General features: G+C 45.3%; 1 protein-coding gene across 14 annotated transcripts in view; it reads left to right on the top strand.

The window, feature by feature from the left end:
* Window positions 1-23,755, top strand: part of DAB2IP (DAB2 interacting protein) — a 215,612-nt gene that overhangs the window by 92,183 nt on the left and 99,674 nt on the right. For all 14 annotated transcript variants that reach the window (XM_064171628.1, XM_064171631.1, XM_064171630.1 and 11 more), the window contains one exon: window positions 5,056-5,174. In XM_064171628.1, coding sequence (XP_064027698.1) covers window positions 5,056-5,174 — 119 coding nt within the window. The remainder of the gene's footprint in view (window positions 1-5,055; window positions 5,175-23,755) is intronic.

Raw genomic sequence — 23,755 nt, 5'->3', positions numbered from 1 at the left:
ATTAATTATGAGTAGTGAAGAAATTTCTGACATCCTCTCAAGTCCTCAGCTGCTTGAATTGAAACAAAAAGATATAGAAGAACTATAAAAACAACCCCATCTGTTCTCCAACTCCTGTGGTATGTCTTTAGAGTGTTTATTCTGCATGGTCTTTGGATAAGAGCACAAAGCAGGACTTCAGCCTGATCCTTCAGCCTTCCTGACGTCCCAGTGCCCCCAGCTGCAACCCTCACACTTTGCCCGCTGTGTGTTTGCCCAGCCACTTACCCTGTTTTCCTTGCTCATTGTGCTTGAAAAGTACTGTGAGCTGCCAGCACTGTTCCAAAGAAAGCTTCTTGTGATGCATCCAGCCTGATTTATTGACATATTGTTTTAAAATTTTATATCTATTGTGTTTCCATGGTGCTGACTTTTTACCTTGAAAACTTGGTCGTAGCGAATGAACGCTAACAGTGTGGGAGTCAGCTCCAGATACTGGATTTGCATCATTACTTTACATTTAATAAAACAGGAGCTCAGATTTTGCTGTCTTTAATACTCTACCCAGTTTTGCAGCCCTTCCTCTTTCCAGCTTTCTTATTGTTGGCTCAGGGGGTGTGTGAGTACGCAGTTCCTGCCTCTTAAGGGCATATGGTTCTGATGGTTTGACACGTATGCTTTGCAAGTATTATAATAATACAGTGTTTCAGATATCCATATGTCATAATATATGGTAATTGCCAGGTCTAGAGTAATTGGAAATACCAAGCTGAGAAACAGGAAAAAACTATAATCAGAGTCCTACTTTCCTCCATCTGCAGCAAGATGATGGCATGGGATTTTGGGTTTGTCTAAAGCTGAAAAAAACTCAGCCCAAATCACAGCAGAGTTAATTGTCCTGTTTTGAATTGTGCCCATCCTGGTTTAGCTTCAGTAGGAGTGGTTGTGATTAAGCTATTCCTCAAAAGGATTTGTTTGGGTTTTTTTCTCTGCTTCAGTTCTTTGTGTCTGACTGTAACTTCAGTCAGCTCTTCTGATTAGAGCAATTGTCTTCCAGACTTGAGGATGACAGAGTCAAAGCTGCAAAAACAAAACAAGACAAACAGAGAGTTTGAGCTTGGGAAAGTGAAATCAGTGCACAGCGTGAGCTCTGTAGGTCTTTCCCCTGCTAGGCAGGCTGAGTTCTGTGCCACATTGCTGCAGGTTTTCATGGCTGGCAAACTGCCGTACAACTGTGCAGGTTTGCCTTGTGCTGTGTTCTTGGCCAGAGTGAGTGTCTCTACACCAGTGCTCTTACAATGTCTCCTCTTGCTCAGTAGAAGATAGTCTGTGTAATGGGTTAATTTATCTAGTTAGTACCTCTGCTTACATTTGGATAGGTTATTTCATTGTTTACTTTCTGTCCACTGCCTAAGCTTAGCCCAACCTTTCATAGAATCCTAGAACTGTTTCAGTTGGAAAAGACCTCTGAGATCATTGAGTCCAACCATCAACCCAGCACCTGCGTGGCCATTAAACTGTGTCCCAGAGTCCCATGTGTGCACATTTCTTGCACACCTCCAGGCACAGTGACTTCACCTCCCTGGGCAGCCTGTTCCAATGCCAGACTAATCTTTCAGTAAAGACTTTTTTCCTAATATCCAATCTAAACCTTCACTGGCATAATTTGAGGCCATTTCCCCTTGTTCTAGCACTTGATTCTAGGGAGAAGAGACCAATCCCCACCTCACTCCAACCTTCTTTCAGGAAGTTGTAGAGAGTAATGAGGCCTCCTCCCTCAGCCTCCTCTTCTCCTGACTGAACAGTCCTGTTTCCCTCAGCTGCTCCTCACAGAAGTTGTTCTCCAGACCTTCATTGCTCATTTTGCCTCATTGTGCTCCAGCAGAAATGTCATTTGGGCTAAAACAAAGACAACTCTGTACTAAACTGAGCAGAAGCATCGTTCTCCCTTGTGTAAGTTTAGCGCTAGTTCTGAATTAACTGAAGTGTCCACACCTCACGGTGGGGCACAGGAGAAGTACATGACATGACAGCTCTGAGAGTGCCCCTGCCCACACCTGGACAGGGAGGCTTTGTGTGGGCTGAGTTCAGGTACATAAGGACCCTCAGCACCACAGGTTGGGGCACCTCCTGGGTTTCTGCTGGAGCAGACGCTGAAGGGATTCTTTGGCTCTGCAGATTTCTGTTTACTGTTGTCTCATACAGTCTATTAGCTTTTGGATGAAATTCTCCTTAGCAGTTTAATTTTTCCTGAGTTTATTTTTGCTGGTGGCAAACGCTGCCCACACACAGGAAGACACAATTCTACACTAGACAGCTCTCAATAATATAAACTTAAAAGCATATAAAGGACACGGAATGTAAAAGGCAATACTTTAATTACTGGTGCTCACAAGAATGCAGCTAGGCTAGAGGAGCAGGCAGTGTTCATAGAGTAGGATTAGCCTCGTTTGTCTGGAGATCAGAACCAAATGTTGTTTAAAGTCATAAGTGAAGAAGAGATGAATGATGTTCTTATGATCTCATCAGGAAGGCACGGCAGTCACACCCCAGGTCAGATCCTCTCTCTCTTGGATTTGTGGAGACCATCTCCTCTCTTCTTTTTCTTACCCCATCTAAAAATTTCAGAAGGTAGTAATTCACACGTTAGACTTTCTGATCTCTGGCGAAGGATTGTGAGAGCAGCATAATCTATCCGCCTTAGAACCTCTGACATAGCATTCTCCCAAGCAAGCTAGCAGTGAAAACTGAAAATGGCACCGGCTCATCTCCTGGCAGCAGTGAATGCAGAAACAGTGGGGAACACAAGGAGAGTAACGTCCTGCTGCAGCCCTACATTCTGATGTCCGAGTCCTGCACAAATCATCTCACAGTTGTTGAGAGGTGAAATACAGGGCACTGAAAGAAAGCAGAGGTCATTTGCTGTGGAAAGTATTTTGGGGGTTCCTTATCAATCCCCTGTCCAGAGTTCAGAGCTGTTACTGGATTTGAAATGGCTTGATAATAGGATGACATACTTGTGGCTAGACTGGCAGTGCTGAAGTCCAGTCTCCTGCTTCTGAGCAAAACCTGCTCAACAGTGGTGGTGGGGGAGATACTGCATGATTGGACAGCTGCATATTTGTGAGCTTTGCCTTCACAGCAAATATTGGCCAGTCTCCATAGTAGACAACCAGTGGCCTGGTCTAGCCAGAAGAACAAGACCATGAAGAGTTGATATCTTGAGTATGAGAGTGATATCATGCTGATACGGTGAGTATGAGGCTGATATCACCCTGATACCACAAGTATGAGGCCGATACCTTGTTGATATCATGAGTATGAGGTTGATAGCATAAGTATGGGGCTGGCTAAGGTCTGAGTGCTGAGGGAAGTATCTCAGCAATGTCCTAGATAATGCAGACTCTCAAATGTTCCTGTTTTGTAGTGACTTTTTTCTATACTGTAAACATTCTCAAAAGGTATTTCTCATCATCAGAAGACTTTTTGACAAGACCTTTTTTACCTTCTGCATTGGCTTTGTGTATAACCCAATGGCCTGTGTTACATGCATGATGCTATTTCCATCACACAGATAGCTCCTGGAGAACTATTCAGTTCATGTGAATGCATGTTTACATACCTTGTTTGTAAGTGAAGTGGCACTTAATAAATGTGAAACAGCTTTGGTTATCTGGGTGTTTCAAATTCCTGATGCACTTACAAACAGGAAAGTCACTTCCATAACAAGTGCAGCACACAGAGCCCCAGGAAATTTTGCAACCTGAGAAAGACATAATGTGACCCATGAATATCCTAGGTGGGGAAGGAGTGTTTAAATAGCAGAGACAAATGACAGGCTAGATAGGAGTTAGGCTGTGATTATCTTCCTGCAAGATACATAAAGAGTATTAATTTGTGAGAGGGAGCTGCTAAAGGCTACATGACCTTATATCCATTCCTTAAGGTTGACTGGAGAAGCTACTGAGGGTCATGCCTGGAGTGAAGGCATGCTCTGTGGGTGTGTCTGGGATGCTGGTGTGGTACCTAGTGAAGAGACACCCATTCTTTTCACACTTCTTTTCTTATGCTAGTCAAACTCTGTGCTTGGATATGCAGTAGGTATCTTACTCCCTTTCCTGGGGATGTAGAAGGGAAGCTGTGTGTGCAAGACCTCAGGTCACGCAGGGATTTGCCAAGCTGTTTATATCCCTCTAACTGATTTCTTTTATGATGGTGCACAAAAGGAACTCTTTAGGCGTCACCCCAAAAGCCTGTTTTCCCTTTAAAATGCTATCCCTCCTCCAGCTAGTGCTTGACCCACTAAGACTGTTCTGTGCCGTGAACGCTGGACACCAGAGTAGTTTTACACTTTTATTACCTTATTTAGCCAAGAGATTAAATGTAATGTTCAGATTATGTAGAACATTAACTCCTAACAATAAGCAAATAACACATTAGAAGCTTCGCTATTAGAACGTTTAGTGCTGGCTCTGCTGTGGAGCACTACAGGAGCTGTGACTTACGCTCCATGAGGGAGGAGGCTCGGCGGAGAAGAAGGCGCCGTGCGCTCCGAGCAAGGGTCTGTCTCTTCTGCCAAGGTAGCGCCTGTAGCTGCTGTGCCTATCCGTGCTTTACAGGACACTGTAGCATGTAGCTAAACCACCTGCCAGCCATGGCTGAAAATCTGGGGGGGTTCAATCAGGTAATGAGGTCGCTGCCGAGTGGGTGGCAGGTGGTACCTGCGCCCGTGCGATGGGGCGGCTGGCGCTGCGGGCTCGCTGCCGCCGAGGAGCGGCGATGTGCCAGCCTTGTCTTTCCGACGGCAGCTGTGTGCGAGCTGATGGTTGCCAGGGCAACGGAGGCTTCGGGGAGGCTCGCGCCGACGCAGCGCCCTGGCCTCGCTGGGAGCAGATGTTGGCTGCGAGCTGGGGAGCTGGGCTGGTGGCGCGGCGCGGAGCTGCCGGCAGCTGCACATGAAGGGAGCTGGAGAGGACAATTCGCCTGGCTGCCCTCGGTGCAAGAGAGCAGGTTCAGGGCTCGCGTCCTCCTTCTCCCTTTTTTGTTGTAATTTAGTATTCTTGTCTCACCCCACAGGGGTTCCTCAGCCGTCGGCTTAAAGGCTCCATCAAAAGGACAAAGAGCCAACCGAAGCTTGATAGGAACAGCAGCTTCCGACACATTTTACCTGGCTTCAGGAGTGTGGACAATGAAAGGTAAGGAGATGTTTCTCGGAAGATGGGGAGGAGGGTGTGTGAGAGACAAGGAGGATATTGATTTTTCCAGGTCTTGTTCATATCTTGCTTGTCTTATTCAGAGCAAGAGCCACATCTGTGATAGAAGTAGACTTACTTAATTGCAAGAGGGGTGATTTTAATTTGTTGGCAAGTGCAGGGTGCAGGCTCTGTTTTTTTGGGTTAAATAATGTGTCCGGAAAAGCCTGACTGCTCTGCTTTCTTTTCCTCAATAAACCCTAAGTTGATGCACCAGCATATAAATAGCACAGAGATGCAGCAGCCAAAACCCAACTGATGCAGGTGAGGGAGGGGAGAGATGCTTGCACACTGGACTGCATGGAACATTGCTGGGTTACGCACTGTGTGAACAATAACACAGAACAATAACAACCATAATCTCCCCAAATCCCTCTCTCCCCCTTCCTCACACACATCTTCAGCATAGCTGCTGCCTGCCGTCATTACACTGAGATGGATTCTCGGCATGTGGCCGAAGCTGCTTTTTCTGTCTGAGCCATGACAGGATCTCAGTCCAGGAGGGATGCGTTGCAGGGGGTGTGCAGATGGATCAGATGAAGCATTTCAGACGGGATGGCCAGCAAATGGCAAGATAAAGGAGAAACGAGCGAGACCTGAGGTTTATTCTTTGGTTCAGTTAGAAAGTGCTGCAGCTCTTCAGTGGATGTGTGTGCATTTGTCTGTAGATTTCTGCCAGGGTGTGCATGAGACATGCACATGTTGTAGGTAAATTTATGTGTGAATTCACATGCAGATCAAGGTCATGGTTGGGTAAGACAGGCTCCATTAGCAAGCACAGAAACAAACTGGTGGCTTGCTTCCAAAAGGAAGGTCTTTTAACCTTATGTGACTCATTCTGGGGAATGACACAAATACCAAGGTGCCAAGAAAAGTCTGTGTCTGAGAAATACACCATATTAGACTTATGCTGATGTAAGTGTTTTGTAGCAGTGGCTTTTTAAAATACCAAGGCAGTACTTTAGAATCCATTGAGTCAATTCTTCACTTTTAAAAGCAATGACAACTGTAACTTTGGTTTAGCTTTACTCACTCGTTGGTGGGGCCGTGAATTTCCGAAGCCTACAAACAACAATTATCAGCCTGACCTATTAGAGCTTTTTGCTTCTAGACTCTGCAGGTAAAAGGTTTATGCTGGGCAGTGCAGAGTAATATTTCAGGGGTTACTATCTGGGAAAACAGACTTGATTTGATTCCTGTGCTGCAGTTTTCACAAATGCTCGAAGTAGGGCACTGTGTTCCGTATGGCAGCCAGCGCAGCTGGGAATCTGCCTGTAGTGCTGCTGCTTCCCTCAAACAGGCAAAACAGACAATGTTTGCTTTCTACCTAGATGAGTTTTGTTCCTTTCTGTAAGTTAGCAGTACTGACTAGACATGGGAATGAACTGTTTCAACCAGCCCTGAAGCTGAAAGAATTTTCCCAAATTAAGCCTTGTCGTTACCCTGCCCTCCCAGCATGAGAGCCCTGGGCAGTGTCCTTTCAGGTAGTGCCAGATTACTCCAACTTTTCCTTAAGGAGATTCAGTGGATGACTGCAGTGTATTTTCAGTGTAAAGCTTAAAGGGTGGGTTAGAAGAGAGGTAACGTTTAGCAGCCTTGAGTAAAACCCAAGGATTTGCTTCTATGAGCATTTAGAAACTGCAAATGAAAGGCTTCCGTTCGGCAGGTATCCCTTGCAGAAACCTTGCAGGGCACCATACACGGCCGTGCCCTGGGCTGGAGGAAACTGTCTGACACTAGGTAGCTTTTGACAGCAGGCTGTTAGTCTCCCAGCTTTCATAGAAGTGTCAGATCTGTAATGTAAGCAGGTATCCTTCTGCTGAAGACCTTGACCTTAGGTGCTGTTGCTTCCAGAGAGGTGAAAGAAGAGCAGCAGCTGGGCTTCTCAGTCATGCATAGAAGATAATTTTATCTTCCTGAACACTCCCATCCGCGTCTGCTAAATTGCACAATGTCCTCACTTCTGTGTATGAAAGGGCTCCAGTTCCTTCAGATTACTCTTGTACATTTTTTGCTGTGCTTCCTTGCCTGTCTTGAAATCCAAGAACTGTTTCAAAGAAGCATCTGGTATTGGAACATTTGCCTCTTAAATATTTGATTCTTGACTCCATCTTGTATCCAAGCTGATTCTTCTCCAACCACTCCTTTGTTCGTGGAGGTAACCATTCTAACAGCATCTGCTCTGGAGCTTTGTGGAATTTTTGCAGGAGATGCCATAGCAAAAACGAATAGTGCAATAAATACAGCCAGAGCACTCCAGGTTGAAATACTGAGCTCCAGTAGACCATAAATGATTCTGTTACTTGGCTGCTGTGTTCATTGGTACTGTGTCATGCCTCTTAGTTTCTTTATTTTTCCTTTTTTTTTTTTCCTTGCATGTCCTATTTCTCCTGCTGGGTACAGCAGATGCACCTGAATACATAAAATGGGCACATGTATGTACAGAGAGCTAGCTAGGTGGATGCAAACAAACCTATCGATGCTTTTCATCCTGGCTTTGATTAATGCATGCACTTAGCATCATGTACATTTTAAATGGAAAGTTATTACCTCCTACAAGAGTGGGAAATTTGTGTGGTGTGAGCTTTATAACAAAGGGGGGAAAGGAAATAGCATTAAACATTGGACAAGTCACAGAGTATCTTGCTGGCATCAGTTCGGTGTTGCCTTGTTCATCCTGTGTCAGTCGAGTCTGGGTTTCATACCTTGTGTTGGCACAAAGGGAGCAGTCACGTTTCCAGTGGGGTATTTACAGGCTGCTCTTGTGGAGCATGGTGACTGCATCCTGGGAAGGAGTGACAGCTCTGAAACGTGTCTGTGGGTTCTTTGTCAAGCTGGCATGCCGTCTACCTGGGTCCCATGGTCGCTGCCAGGCAGCTGTTGGCAGCTCTGCCATGGTGTGTGTTTGTTCAGAACAGCTTTGGGGGACTCCGAGCAACCTGGTCTAGCTGAGGATATCCTTGCTAACTATGAGGGGGGTTGGACTAGATGACCTCTGGAGGTCACTTCCAGTCCAGACCATTCTATGACTCTGTGAAATGTAAGGAATTCTGGTGTAGTACAACCTTGGCCAACTGGTTTTGTACTATAGAGAACATCTGAGGAACTGCTCTAAGTGGTGTGTTAGAAAACACTGAGGATGGGCAAGCAGAGCTTATGTCTGTGGGGAAACCACGGTTGTTTCTCATAGTATTGGATTTTACATTGACTGAGAAGAGACCTTCTGTTTGAAAAAAGGTGGAAGAAGTAAATTCTGCAGGGTTCACATGGCGCTTCGCTACATTTTGCCAGCCTTTTGCACACTGATTTTTCTCCAGGAGTCCTGTTACAGTAATAGAATTATTGTCTGTGATGAAGAGGAGCAAAATCAGACCAAGTATCTCTAGCAGGCTGTGTGAGAAGTGCACTAATCTGGTACAGTTTATATCAATGTGAGAGTAGAAGAAGGATTGTGGGAGGAGTGCTCCTTTCAGTTTGTTGGCTGGTCACATTGCTTGTTAGAGCTAAAAAGGGTTCTGTTAAAGTGCCTTTTTGCTAACAATGTCTCCTGCATCCTGATTTATTATGGCAGCTAACAAAGTTTTTATCATGGAGCGCTGAATGTTTGTCTTTGTAGCAGCCTGTCTAGAGGCAGTCACAAATCAAGCATTTGGCAGATGGATTTTTTTCTTTTAATTGGACCCACATTTCTCCTAGAAAAATTGTGATGGAGAAAGTTTCTGGGCTGGGCATTGAGCATAGGCAGCTAAGGAACACAGAAAAGGTTGTTCTGCTGCAGTTGTTAATTATTGTTAGTGCATTTCTGATTGTTTTCTTGCTGTGTGACCTTTTCTGTCACTGCCATCACATCATCACAGTCATCTTTTAAGAATCACTTCTGACTGCGTGTCAGGAATTTAGAAAGTCAATTTGTGTGAGTGTTGGGTTTTTAAAGTCCAAATACATGGACTTGGTCTAATCTCTTCTGCAACTGGCAGGGGCTGCTGTGATTGTACACAAGCAGTGAGAGGACAGGGGCACAGTGTCACTTCGTGGGACAAATACCTTCAGATGGTCTTGATTTGCTTTAAAATGGGTGGTTTGTGTAACTCAGTATTCTGCTGTAATCCCTGAGCTGTCTTTTCTAGGGACACTTCTCCTCAGTGCACCTAGAATTGATTTAATGCTGAGAGACTCTCAATTGCTAACATTTGTGATTATTTTGCAAGTTGGTGTTTTTTTTCCTTCCCATAATTGCAGAAGATAACATTCTATTTAAGCTCTTTCTTGGCACTACAAAAGTCTGAGCATATGGTTGATTGTTAAATGAGCCTCAGCCTTGGAAGGGGTACAGCCGTGCATTAGTAACACCAACGACTTGCACTGCTGCTGCTTCCTCTTCAAACTACCTCTCTCTTTTTAATCCCATTAAATATTTTTGCTTATAACCCACAGGGGGAGGAGGAAGTGTACAAGTCATGTACTGCAGTGCATTTGATTCCTAATCTAGTGCTAATGCAGTCTGCTGTGTGGGTTTTCAAAATGTTACTAAAGCTGATTTGGATGCAATAGGAGAGCATCAATAACGTATGAATGTCTGCACTCATGCAGTAAACTTAGTTTGTGAGTTCTTTTTAGATCAAATTAACATTTGTTTATTCCCAACAAACTTGATATGCCACATCTTTTCAGGCATGATGAAATTGGTTAAGTTTGATGAGGCTGTGGTGTGTGCTGCATCACAAAGGCTGGAGAAGTCACTGTTGCCTTTGGAAAGAGCAGTGACTCATCCTGCAGAAGTAGGGTGCTGGCAGACCCCAGAACATGTGAAGGGCTTTCAGGCCTGTGTGAACAAAAAGGGTTCCTTACTTAAATGGCACCAGCCAGTGGAGCTTTCTAAGTAGGAAGAGTTACAATAGTAGGTGCACAGTGAAGGGTGACACTAAGAGCATCTGAAGTACAGCATGGGGGCCTCTGGTTCTCCTGATAATGACAGTATTGTGAGGAAACATTCCTGAGTTTGTACACATTTGGTGCTGTCAACAATAACTGAAATGCAAAAGAAAACAACTTGCAAAGTCAGGGAGCATCCAGCAGGTCTCAGTGTCTGCTTTCTGGTGCAGGGTCAGCATCTGTTCCCACTCCTGCAGTCAGGGATAAGTGGAGATGGCTTAAAGATTCAAGGACAGTCTCAGGATTGAGACTGGCCTCATGTACTACCTGCATTTATAGCAAGGATGCTTTGTCCTGGAATATGCAAATAAGGCTTTTAATGGGGTTCCTTTGCAAAATATTTCTTGAACCAGAAAGTTAATTACTGATCTCTAATTAATGGCTGTTAGGAGGCTAGAGTAAAATCAGAGAGAACTGCTTTGAAGGAGAGATGCAGGAGGAAATTGCCAGTTCTCCCCAGAAACTGTTGTGAGCCTCATCTTCTTCTCATGGTGTTGGGAAGTATAGAAACTGGTATTCAGATATTTTTAAAAGATAATGCTCTTAATGGAAAGAGGAGATTTTAGTGGGGGGGCTGGGGAGACAGTGGAACAACCAAAAAAATCCTTTATAAGGAAGGAAGACTAATACTGTAGTTTGTAAAAGCAATGTACAGTTCCCTTATGCATGTGGCTTGGATTCCATTGTGTTAGGAGTGGCATTTACTCCCCTTTGCAGTCAGTCTGCTGCTGCAGTTAATGGCTGGTGATGGGGCAGTTAGAGCAGGAGGGTCTGTAAAGCTAGGGATGGAATCAGCAGTTTCTGCCCTCCAGAGCACGGCAGCCCAGGCAGCGACAGCGGAGGCTCGGCAGAGCTCCAGCCCTTCCCAGGGTGTGCTCTTTGCATTACATTTTCCTTATTAAGGGAAGTAGAGCTCCTGGTAAATCTGGAAGGCTGTAGATTAATTGCACCAGCCTGTGTGTATAGAAGTATTTGTTCTAAAGCCCAGTTCAGCAGTGTGCTGCTACTCCTCATGCCTAAAGCCATTTCATAACCTCATGAGGGGCAGGGATGGACTGAAAATGTGGTGCCTTTCAGCTTCTTCCAAGGCAACAGCAAGGTCTCAACTATCTCCCTATTAACCTGGGGTTTGTTACACACACAGACGTAAGTATACAGAGATATAGATATATATTTGCTCAGGCTTTTAGACATGAATATGACCTGTGATTTATATCTGAGGCTACCTGAGGTAGACTTGTTCAATATTCTGAAAGCAATACACAAATGTGTCCCTTTCTCCTACATACTCCGACTAACATCCTAATGGAACGGGGAGGTGGTGCCTAATGCCTTTCAGCAGAAGACTGTATTAACTCCTAGACGTTTTTCAAGCCGTAGAAAAATGTCAAGGGAAGGGCTAAGAGGCTGGAATTATTTTAATAGCCTTCTTCACATTTCTCCCTTTCCCAGATTCTAACAGTCCAAACAAGCAGCACCATGCCCCATGGGGTACAAACTTGTGCTTTGACTTGACTCAGAGTCATGTAGCAAAATTACAGAATCCTTCCTGCTTAGGCATATGCAGTGCTACCAGGATAATTGGCTTCATGCATCTTACAATTAGCTTGCAAAAATATGTTTTGCATTCCTGACCTTTTCTCTATAAGCAAGGCCATTGTTTCACTGTCCTGCTTAATTACAAAATATAGTGTTGTGTGAGGATAGAGATGACATCGTGGTAGCGTTGGCTCTAATTTGATGAGACATCATAATGGGGAGTTTTCATACTGAGGGCACTGAATTAGTGTAGCGTGAAGCCACATTTCTCTAAACCTACTAAATAAGGAGAAGTTAATTTTATGCTCTATCTTTTTGACGTTTGTAATCAAAGCTTTGTATTACAGCTGCAGATGGTTAGCGTTTGAAGAATGCCTGGTAAATGCCGACAATCGGAAGGCATTGTCTCTGCAGCGGAAGATCAGGTTGATTAATGGATAGAAGGCTGCTCGCTTACATTTGACTCTTCTCGCAGTCTGAATAAGTATTATTGACTCATTTGGCCATTGCCTGGCGGACTCGATGTTGTGGTGCATCAGTGTACACCTCAGGGTTACAAGCAGATAGTTCTGTTTGTTTCCTTCCAGCAAAGACTCTGAGCCAGGGTGACAGTTCAGTTGCGTTGTGGCTGACGGTGTCTGGATACCCTTCAGACTGAGGACTGCTACTCTGCTGCACTTCGGTTTTGTTCCCAAACAGTTTTTGTTCCCTTTGCCCTGGTGAGACTTTTCATGTGCATGAATCTCAGTGCCATTACATTAGCATAACTCTTCATGTCAGTAAACTCAACCAAAAAAAGAAAAGAGAACAATTGCCATCACTGCAGCTTTTACACCATGAGATACTTTCTTTTAGTTCTAGACACTTCTGTTTGCTTTTTCAGTTCTTAGTTGTTTACAAGACAAGCCAAGATACTTCTGTTCCAGGCTTAAACACTCTGGCACACAATGGAAACCACTCATGATGTAAACTTTACTTTCAAACAAAGAGGAGCAGTCTTGCTTTTCCCAGCCTGCTGTCTCCTGGCCACACATTCCCCTGATGGCAGATCCAGTTGTGCAATTTTAGAGAGGTTAGTAAGTGGATTCAATGGGAAGTGATTATTTGGGGGAGATGATTTTTGGTTTGGTTAAGGCACTGAAGCAACTCTTGTAGCTAGAGAGTAGTGGGAAGATGGCAGAAAAGGGACTTTGGCTTTCTCTAGCAGTGTGCAGTTTCATTTAATGAGATATGTCAATCTGTGCTCTCAATGCTGTGTACAGACCAGCAAGAGATTTCCACCTGGCACCAGCCTCAGGTGGAATTTCTATCTTTCACAATGGAATATCCCATCTCCTAAGAGAGGTACAGTGCTTGCTAGACCCCATTTTCTGTCCCCTGCTCTGTCATTGCTATTGGCAATTAGCGTTAGCCACGAATGTCTTTCTCTCTTGGAAGGACAAAATGTTTAAACCCAAATTTCTCTCTGTTCTTTATTGACACCCTGCAAAACCTTGATTGGAAAGTCTGTGTGAGGGCCAAAAGGTTGGAAGTTTACACAGAATAGCTGAGGTGGGCAAGGTTTCTCAGCCTTTGTTCAGAGAGCTGGAAGACACAGATGTTTGACATGTAGATCTTGTTATCCATTTCGTGTTGCAGTGGTCGCACACAGAAATCCGTTGATTGTAGCTGGAGGCAGCCTGTGTGCTGTGCTCACTGCTGGCAGTTAGCTGTACAGAGCACTGGGTATAATGATGTTCAGCACTTGTGAATATGAAATAACTATGTCAAGTTCATCCATCAGCTGGGAGGGAAGGGAAAAACAGACTGAGGAAAAATATGCTACTCTGTCCTTCCTCCTTACCATGCTCTTTAATAATGGCCTATGGTATGAAGCCTCTTCTTCAGTGATTATTAGGGAGATTTTAAGTAGGTTGTTCACATATGAGTATCTTCTCATGATGCTGGTGTTGTGATGTTTATCTGGTTGGCAGTGGTTTTAGTTTTAATTCTCAGTGCAACTACAGAATGGCTCACTTAGGTTGTCTTCCATGAAATTCAGGTCAGGTGTGATGAAAAGAAGCAAGAACCAATTTTAATTGAATTAAACCAGTGCATTTTAGCTGGAATTAAAATATAATTTGTTTAAAAATGCTTAACTGATTTGAATGAAAGCCAAAACCATGAATAGTTTTAATCCATGTTTTATGTAAGTAATTGTATGAGAAAGGGATGTGGTGTGCATCGGACATGGTTGATAATGTGCAAGAGGGTAGCACTCATTCCCCAGATGATCTAAATGTATTAGTAATGATAAAGCCATGGCTATTATATCAGACTGTCCCCTTTGCTTACATTTACTAATGTCCCTGAGATGATGCTGGGCCTCTTCACCAGCCTCCACACTCCACTGCTGGTCCATGAGCGACTGCCCCACATCTCCAGTCTGAACCATTCAGTGCTTCTTCTCCACAGGAGTCCCTCTGCAGAGCAGTCCTGCAGTAGTTACCAAGTGATTTACATAACTCTGGTGTATGTACCTTGAATAATTAATATTTTGCTGTCCCTGCTGTGTGGGGAGATTTGTTCCATTATGGATGTGTTTGTTGCTATACAGGAATGCTGTAAGTGATATGTATACAGGCAGAGAAAGAGAAGAGGATTGGGAGATTGGTTTTGTGTGAGAGCAACATTTTGTTACAAATGCATTGCTTCTGTGATTGACCTGAAAAGCTGAGGGCTGCTATTAGCTCATCCTGGAGTCTGTTGTTTGCCCTCTGCTTGAGTGTAATCCTCCTGGGTTCTAAGGAGAACCAAGTGCCATGCTGGCAGGATGTGAATCCAGGATGCAGGGCAGGTTCTTGGTGAGCCAGGATGTGACATTTCCCTGACAAGGGGTAAGGTGCTTTGTGCTGCACGCTGATCAGCCATCACCCTGTGTGCTGCATGTCCCTCTAGTCACAGCAGGACCAGTGCTGCAACCAGTGCAGGGTGAAACACAGGTGCTTTGGAGACTTTGCTGAGTTACCCAGCTGTCTTGGATCTGTAATCTGAAGAGTCTGAAGTGTGTATGTGTGTGAGAGATGTTTGACATTTTCCATCACAATAAAAAAATCTTTATTGCTGCCTTGTGACAGATGAACAATTTTAGTCCTGGCTCTTGCTAAAAAACAATAAGAAGATGATTTGAATTCTAGTTGCCAGTTGCTTGATTGCAGTGGTACTTGAAATAAGAGGTTTGACTCTGGACTGCTGCAAAGGGAAGAGACCTTTGCAGTGTATCACTGCTCCTACAGCCTCACATCAGTGGAGGAGGCTGAGCTATAAAATATGGCTATTTATGATCCCTTTTAACTTTTGTCCTTTTACAGGATGAGGTTTGCATGGTTTAAAAACCACATTCCAGCATTTTTTACTTTGTTTGATAGATGCTGAAATTATTTGCTTTAACACTGTACTTGGAGCATTCATCATTACCCTACACTGTGACATTTTCACTCCACCTTTTCCTCTCAGGAAACATGGAAGTATCTGTTTTCTGTGCAGGGTCTGTGTTGGCCAGCAGTGAGGGGTTGACCAGCTAAGTGTGATTAGCAGAGTGACACCAGGCTGCAGATGTGGAGGTGCCCTGTTGTGTTCTGGGTACCTCCAGGTACCATCAGGGAAGAGCTTGGTGCATGCTATGCATCTCCTGAACTGGATATTGCATTTCCAGAGGCTCCCTGCAGGAAATCTCTCCAGCTCACCCAGAATTAATTATTCACTGATCATCACTCAGACTTTATGGATTAGGGAGCAGGGAGGTTGGCAGGGGTTGGAGAGAAGATGGAGCAATTTGGATTGCAATTAGTGTTTCATTTCTTTCCTTACTCTCTGTTCACTTAAATTGGAGACTGCAAGTTAGAACCAAGCAAGGGTTTATAACCCAGCAGTGGAAGTTCCCTGTGCACCAGAAACTAGCAAATCCACTACAGTCTTTAAGCTTCCCAAAGAGATGAAACATTCAGACAGTTAAGGAGTTGAAACATCAAGGGAGCAAGTTTTGCTTTAGAAAATGCTCTAAGGGAACAGCAGTGCCCAGACTGCCCAAGCAGGAGCACTTCACTAGCCATGTCCTGCCTTTGTGGTAAGAGCATGAAGATGTTGTCTCTCTCTATCCATTATCTATCTTTTCCACTTTCTAAGACCTTGAGAATGTTCCTTGCTGGGAGGCTTTCCTGGGGATTACAGCTGTGGATGATCCATACTGGATCCTGAAGACTGTCTGGGTTCTGCAGAAGAGTGCTAAACCCCTCACACTGGGTGCATTGCCCAGGCACAGAGGATGTAATTTTAAGTTTAGTCATTAGAAAAGCGTTAGCCAGCAGTTGCAAGCCTCCTTCACTGGTGAGATTGTCTCTCTTGTTGAAACCTCAAGGGCTTTTCTTGATTATAGCAGTAACCACAGTCTGGGTCGCACTTTGCAATAATTATCCTGATGTCTGAAAAGCTCTTAGAAAGTCCCTAGAGGAAGGGGCCCAGTTGCACTGCAGAAGAATTCAGAGGTATATGCTGGCAAACCTTCAGCACTTAGAGATTTATTTAAGTTAGTTCTTTTAATTGCTTTCTTGCATCCCTATTCTATTCTAAGCTCTGTGAGCCATCTAGGGAAGTAACTCTAGCTAATATTAATCTCCTCAATCCTTGCTTCTTTAGCTAGATACTCCTGGCTTCATTTACACAGAGTCCTACAGAGTGGGTAATAATTCTGCTTCTGTATTAACATGTTCTCACACAAGATGGAACTTAGGAAAAATCATCATCTGTCTGCTGCATCGGAGGGTTTTTTCCCCTCTCTCATCTCTTAAATGCAGCTTGTGGTCTTTGTGTAACATTGCTGCCTCCCAAGACTGTTGGCAGCTTCTGTGATATGTATTCATAAAGCAATTCCAGGTCCTTGATTGAAACCTGCAAGAAAAGGGCAAAGAGTTATTTGTCATCTTTTCATTATCATGGCCCTCTTGTACCTGTTCTGACATGCACTTGAGGAAAGTTTTTCTACTTGATGCCTTTATATCTAAAGCTCTCTCTTTGTATAAAGCAAGGTAGGATGTCTTGCCTCCTTAAATAAAGTCACTTGCATTTAAGCTATCACTCTCTTTATTAGTCTTAGCTCCAGCCCTCTCACACCACAGGCAGAGCCTCCATGTGCCTCTCAGAGCAGATGAGTGAGGAAACAAAATGAATGACAGGAGCACATCAGAGCAATGGCCCAAGGAGCCCAGTGCCTGGTGCCAGTTTGTGGTTGATTTAATCCCTGACTCAAGAGCTTGGTTACTTCTGAATGTTACAGAGGGTTGCCCTCTACAGCTACCTAAAAGGAGGTTGTAGTGAGGCTGGAGCTGGTCTCTTCTCCCAAATTACTAATGATAGCACAAGAGGAAATGGCCTTAAGTTGTGTCAGGGGAGGTTTAGGTTGGGTGTTGGGAGGAAGTTCTGTCCTGAGCAGGTGGTCAGGCACTGGAACAGGCTGCCCAGGGAGGTGGTGGAGTCACCATCCCTGGAGGTGTTTAAAAGGAGAGTGGATGTGGTGCTTGAGGCTGTGGTCTGGTGGTGAAGGATGCTGGGGTGAAGGTTGGAGTGGCTGATCCTGGTGGTCCTTTCCAACCATAGCGATTCACAGTGGTTAGATGTTGTGCTGAGGGCTTTGGTTTAGTCAAAGACTCATCAGTGTGAAACTAATGATTGGACTGGATGAGCTTGAAGGGCTTTTCCAATCTAAGAAATTCTGTAATTCTGGGATTGTCTTAAAAAATAATATTGCTGTTTGAGTCATGTGCAGATCTTGTTGTCAGTTACCTCTGGTATTAAGGCATTCCACAGATACAGTGAGACACTGATACAGAATTTATATCAGTAACATTTTTAAACCTGCAGTTAATTTCTTTATCTGTTCCTTGGCCATTTTAGTGAAAGACAGTAAACAGAAAGAGCTTATTTCTCATTTTACCACATATTATTTGCTGAGGGGATATTTGTTGTGGTCTTTCCTTGTCTTCCCCAGTTTTAACTCTTAGGGTTTATATCACTTCTTGAGGTTTTCTCTAATAAATGTATGGGACAAGGTACATTAGTGCACCATTGGAAGAAACATCCTTTCTACACCTTCTTTCCTTGAAAGCACCAGCATATGCATTCTGTGCATCTGCAAGAGGTGTCACAGGAGAGCTGGGAGCTGCAGCTATGTGAGACTGAACCACGAGAGACATGAAGATGTCTGTTTGGTAGCACCCAGATTCTGTGCAAAGAGAAATTGTGGTGTGAAGGAGGAGGGAGGTAGCAGGGGCTGGCTGGTTACAGGAAAGCTTTTTGGCAGGAACTGTTAATAAGTGGGATGAGGATGCCTGGTCCAAGTAATGTGCAGCAGCACAAAGAGCGTGAGCTGTCGGCGCCTCTTCCCTCTCCAAGGTGGTCCAGATGAGTGTGAATGGTGCTGATGGCTGAGAGGGAAAGCATCGGGGACCTTAGTGCCATGACTAAGAGCCTGTTGAGTGACCCAGCTCTGTGGCATTTCAGACAGCTTGAAACGGTGTGCCCAAAGCAACCCCTGCACCCCTGCCAGATGCAGTGTGCTGCATCTCAGCACAGTGCTCCTAGTTAGCAGCCAGGAGGGTGCAGGCTGCTGTCCTCCTGCTTCCTTCTCACTTTCACTCTCTTGGGAGCAGCTTTCCAGGACAGAGCTCTGCAAGGGACCCTCCTCACAGAGCAGCAAGAGCAGCAGCAGTAGGGCAGAGTTCCAGGGCTCCCACGGGGTCAGAGGCTCCAGAGCTCCCGTGGGACAGGAGCTCCAGGGCTTTCATAGAGGACAGAGGCTTCAGGGCTCCCACGGGACAGAGGCTCTAGGGCTCCCTCACCGCCAAAGCTTCCTCAGCCCAGGCACAGCACAACCTGCTGCCTTTTCTCCACCCTGCCTTTCCATCTCGGAGGCTCCTCATCCCGTCTTGTCTCAGAGGAACCTCTCCTTTTGTTAAAATGAAGTGATATGGAGTCAGCATTACACAGAGGAATGAGCTATAAAATAATGGGGCTAATAAGCATGTAAAATAACCTGACTGCACAAGAGTGCAGTCTATGGAACAGCAGCTGCAGCAAATATATTCAGGTTATCAGTGTGTGGCTATTTTGTGCTGAGAGGGCTTAGGTGTAATGAGAGTTACTGCATCACGGGAACTCTTGGCAATGAATAGTGACATTTTCCAATAACAACTCTTAGAAATGAAAAAAATCCTCTCTATGAATGTAGCTGTGACTGACAGCCTGGGGATCTCCTCTCTCTGCCCTCACAAGAGGTACAGCATACATGGTGGTGGCAGCTTTTCCTGCACCTCCCAGTTGGTGCCTTGAACCCCAGCCACAGGCACCGCTGCAGTGGCAAGTGGGGCTGTTTGTCCCTACCCTGCTCCTGCCCCAGGGACACCATCAGTCACTGTGAGCTCTTTGAGGATTAGGCACCTGCTGATGAGAGCTGGGCTCAGCTCAGCAGGCTGCTCTCAGGAAACCAAACCATAACTCTCAATGCTGTCTACAACTACCTGAAGGGAGGCTGTAGCCAGGTGGGGTTGGTCTCTTCTGCCAGGCAAGCAGCAACAGAACAAGGGGACACAGCCTCAAGCTGTGCCAGGGGAGGTATAGGCTGGATGTTAGTGCCATGGTCTAGTTGATTGGATAGGGCTGGGTGATAGGCTGGACTGGATGAGCTTGGAGGTCTCTTCCAACCTGGTTGATTCTATGATTCTAATTGCCTTAGTCCTAAACCACTGCCTGTGTTTTGCAGACATGTCAAAGATTTCCTGAGCTAACTGTCCTGGCCTGGGTGTTCTGAAACTGGGGTTAGATTGGTTTCTTTTTATTGCAGACCAGGACTTGACCTAAATAATTCCACCCACCCAATCATAATGCTGAAGGTTTTGGAAGCATCAAATTCCCTTAAACGTTTCAGATAATCCCACAGTCCCTGATTTCACCCCACCCATTATCCTACTTTGTTCTAAATCAGCACATGGCATTCTGGCTTCTGACTACAGGCTACAGCAACGTGTCAGTGCTTCCAAAACAGGATGAGTGCTGCATCACCTGCATCTCTGGCACTGTTATTTTCTCCTGTATGACCTATTAAAATCACAGACCTTAGCACCAATAAGCTGAAAAAACATCATTCAGCTCCGAGGAGTTTTCCTGGACATTTTCCTTCCTCTAACATTTCTTTTTCTTGCTACGAGTGCCTGAGGAATGCAGGATTAAAGTTGATTTGGGCTGGTGGTGTTTGGTGCATAAAGAACAACAGTAAAATGTATCAGAAAAACTGACTCCTCCTAACTGTGTCCATCCTTATAATGCAGTTAAGCATAAATAGATCCTCAGACCCCCTTGTATACCTCTGGGGGTTTAGGGCAGCCAACTATTTGGAACAGTGATGAGTAACCTCTTAATGAGTACCCATGGAGTGTAGCTATCCCTGTACCCTGACCATTCTTTACAACTGTTTGTAAACCTTCCAAGTCACACTCGTTTTGTCTCACCTGAAGAGGCTGCTGAGAGTTACTCTTCTGTTGTTGTTGAATAGTTAAGAGACTAACCAGCTGGCCAGGAAAGGAACTCAGCTCTAGCAGTTTGCGAGGGTTACTTAGGACAGGCGGTTTTGTCCGGTGGTTTTATCTACCACTTGGATCAAAAAGCACACTAGGGGCTGTTTTCTCTCAGCCAGGTGTTGTGCTCAGCTCTGTGTAGTTGGTTGTTGCACTGCTTCTGAGGTCACAGAGCTCCAATTTTTCTATGTCATGGCATCCAATTCACAGCGCTCTCATCACAGATCTATTTTAAAGGCTCTGTGTGTCACTCCCATGGTCAGCTTCGTTCTGCATTAACTAAAAAGAGCTCTCAACCAAGTAGGTGGCTGGGAATTTTTGTCAGCAGTGGCCTCTTTTCCTGGAGCTCATCCTTGCCCTGTTGCATGACACAAGAGGTCACGTTATTCCCGGTCACGTTATTCCCTGTTTGTTATGGTCATGAGCTGCTGTCTGCTGCTGAGCCATAACAAGCTGAGAATCTGCTCAGTGGTAAATGGTGAGATTGCATAATTATAGCTTACACAACACACACACATGCAAACAAAGCAGGGAATTAGTATGTAGGATGGATTAGGGCAGTCTGCGTTGGACAGCTTTCATCACCGGTATTCCCCGAGAAAGGAATTTCTGCTGCCTAATGTAGTAACACCCAGATCTGGCTGTCAGTTTCCTGGAGAAGGTGGGAAGGAGCCCTGGTTGCTTTTGCTCTAAGCTTAGGGAATTTCTGCCGTTGCTCCTCTCTAATGAGTCAGAAAGGTGATGACTTTCCCTGAGTCCACAGTGCCTGACCATCCCTGTTTCTCTGCATACAGGGGAGTGGTTTTGCACAACACCAGTTGGCAATTCCAGCTCTTGTTTTAAACAGAGTTCTTCCACCCCAGACTCCACAGATGGGTAGTGTTTTGAGTCCTGCTTGAATAGTCACTGATACTAATTATAGAATTCGGGGAAGACAGTGGAGCTGCTGGCCTGCTCCCAGCCAGAGACTGGGAGGCTGTGCTGGGAGAGTGCTGGAGTCTCCCAGTACTAACTCAAATGCAGCAAACCAGAATGATTTCTCCATTGTGATTTTTGCTGTCTGCTTTGTCTCTGCTTTTCTTCCCCTTCGCTATCCTTGCACTCTCAGTAAGGGAGCTTGTAACAGCAGCATAGTAAGCTCTTGAATGGCTGGAAAAGCTTTTCATGGCACAGAAGATGTGGTTGTTAGTTATTTGTTTTATTCTTGGTTAATACAGCTGGAATACAAATGGGGCTTTGACGCCTAAGGGCCTTGCATTCTCCAAGTAATTCCTTATGACATATGTCAGCCTCTGTTTTATTCAGGTGGGTGGTATGATATTAAACAATAAAGCAAGCTTGCATTTCTCTGCAACTGTATTTATACCCACACTCCCTGGCACAGAGGTGCTTATTAGTAGAATGTCATATCCAGGATGGCTGTAGCCAGCCTGAAACGTTTTGCAAATGCTGTGTGAGTCGTAAGAGAAATCACCTTAAATCAATCAGATAACCTCACACCAGTGTCCTTCCTGCCTTATCCTTTGTCCAGGCAAAGATGAGGCTGCAAGAGACATTCCTTAAGTAAGGCTCTAGACAAAGTGTCCGTGTCTGAATGGAATATCGATTTTCTAATTGCTGTGCTGCTGTTAAATGAGTTGTTAGTGGGGAGCGGGGGCAAAGCAAACTCCAGTGCGCTGGGAGCTGGCTTTGGTTTGTCTCTGCTAAACACACCCAGGGTGCTAAGGTATGGGATTCAACAAATGGGGAAAGGAGGAATTTTGCCCTCTCCGTGTCTGTGTCATACCCCCAGGAAATGTGACTCACCAGTGGGACAGGCTTACTCTGTCACAAAGCCCAGAAGAGTCTTTTGGCCTCAGATAGTTGCCCTGCAGAGAGGGAGGGAAGCAAACTGCAGAGCAGTGGGATCCTAACGCAGTGTCCCCATGAGGTGGGTCAGTCACTGAGTCAGCCCACATGAGCAGTCTGAGCTCCTTTGGGCTCACAGACACAGGCAGCAGAGGAGCATCTTTCTTCCCCTGGTGTGCATCTGGTGCTGTATGAGAGTGGCCAGATGGGCAGTCCCTAGTCCAGCCATGGAGGAACCCGAGGCAGCTGCAGCACAGGCTCCCCAGAGCAGCCCTGCCAGGGTGCAGCCCCCACACCTGGCCTCACCCATGGCCCTCAGCCCTGCTCAGCAATGGCCGTGGGGCTGGTGACAGCCATTAATTAAAAGCAGGCCCCAGACCCTCTGAGTGGGTTCTTGCAGGCTGTGCAGCAGCTGCTGGGTGCTCACACCAGCGTGGCCACTGCAGGGGTAAATTCTGGCCTGTGACCTTCTCTTTTGTTCTAAGAGGCCCTAGAGACAACCTACCCGAGAGAGACATCACAGACCAGTTTGGGTTGAAGGGACTTTCAAAGGCCACTTAGTCCAACCTCCCCTCAACTAGAGCAGGTTGCTCAGAGCCCTGTCCAACATGGAACCTGGAGTGCTTCCATGGATGGGGCATCTCCCACCTTTCTGGGCAGCCTGGGTCAGTGTCTTATCACCCTCAGCATAAAACATTTCTTCTTCCACTCTAGTCTAAACCTCCCTCTCAGTTTAAACCATCACCCCATGTCCTGTCATGACAGGACCTACTAAAAAGTCTGTCCCCAGCTTTTTGGTTAGCCCCTATAAGTACTTAAAGGTTTCCCTGGAGACCTTTTCTTCTTCTCTCTTCTCTCTGGATGGAAATGGACTGTCTGGCCTTTTTAAAGCCTCTAGTCAGGCACTTTGGGAAGTGAAATGTAGTCTCTGAGGTGAAATCTTTATCACAAAGAATCTTCTGGAGACAATAGAAGGAACTACCAGCTGTGCCACATCTAGCTGATAAAGAATAGTTCTTAATATAGTTTGAGAAGATGCAGCTTCTATGCTCAAACAGATCCTCTGAGCAGAAAAAACAGCTTCTTTCTGCAGATTGAAATGCCAAATCAACTAATTGCTTTTCTTTGAGAACCTCTGCCATGTAAAACACATACTCTCTCAGTGAGCAAAATTGATTTATATGTGGCCATTAATTCTTTATAGCCCATAATTTGCAGAACAAAGCTAGTTGGAAAATGTGCCCTATTAAGGGACAAACAGCTTTCTGAATAAGATGGAAATCTGTTGGCATGGAGGGGTAAGCTGAGGCTAGGATGGCACTAGGACTCTGCTGGGGCACAAGACTCAAGGGACAGGCCTAGGAAAAACATCCTGAGCTGCTGTACAAAGTTCCTGTCAACTAAACCAAGACTCATCCTTGCCAAGGTGGCAGAAGGAGGTAGGTGTCCATGCAGCTGAGACAGTTACAGAGTCACAGAAGAGTCACAGAATTGTAGGGGCTGGAAGGGACCTCTGGAGATCATCTAGTCCAACCCCACTGCTAAAGCAGGTTCACCTAGATCAGGCTGCATGGGAATATGTCCAGGCAGGTTTTGGAAGCC

Source organism: Pogoniulus pusillus, chromosome 35, assembly GCF_015220805.1.
Source record: "Pogoniulus pusillus isolate bPogPus1 chromosome 35, bPogPus1.pri, whole genome shotgun sequence".
Classification (NCBI taxonomy): domain Eukaryota; kingdom Metazoa; phylum Chordata; class Aves; order Piciformes; family Lybiidae; genus Pogoniulus; species Pogoniulus pusillus.
The sequence above is the reverse complement of the archived record's forward strand: the minus strand, read 5'-3'. Positions and strand labels throughout refer to the sequence as shown.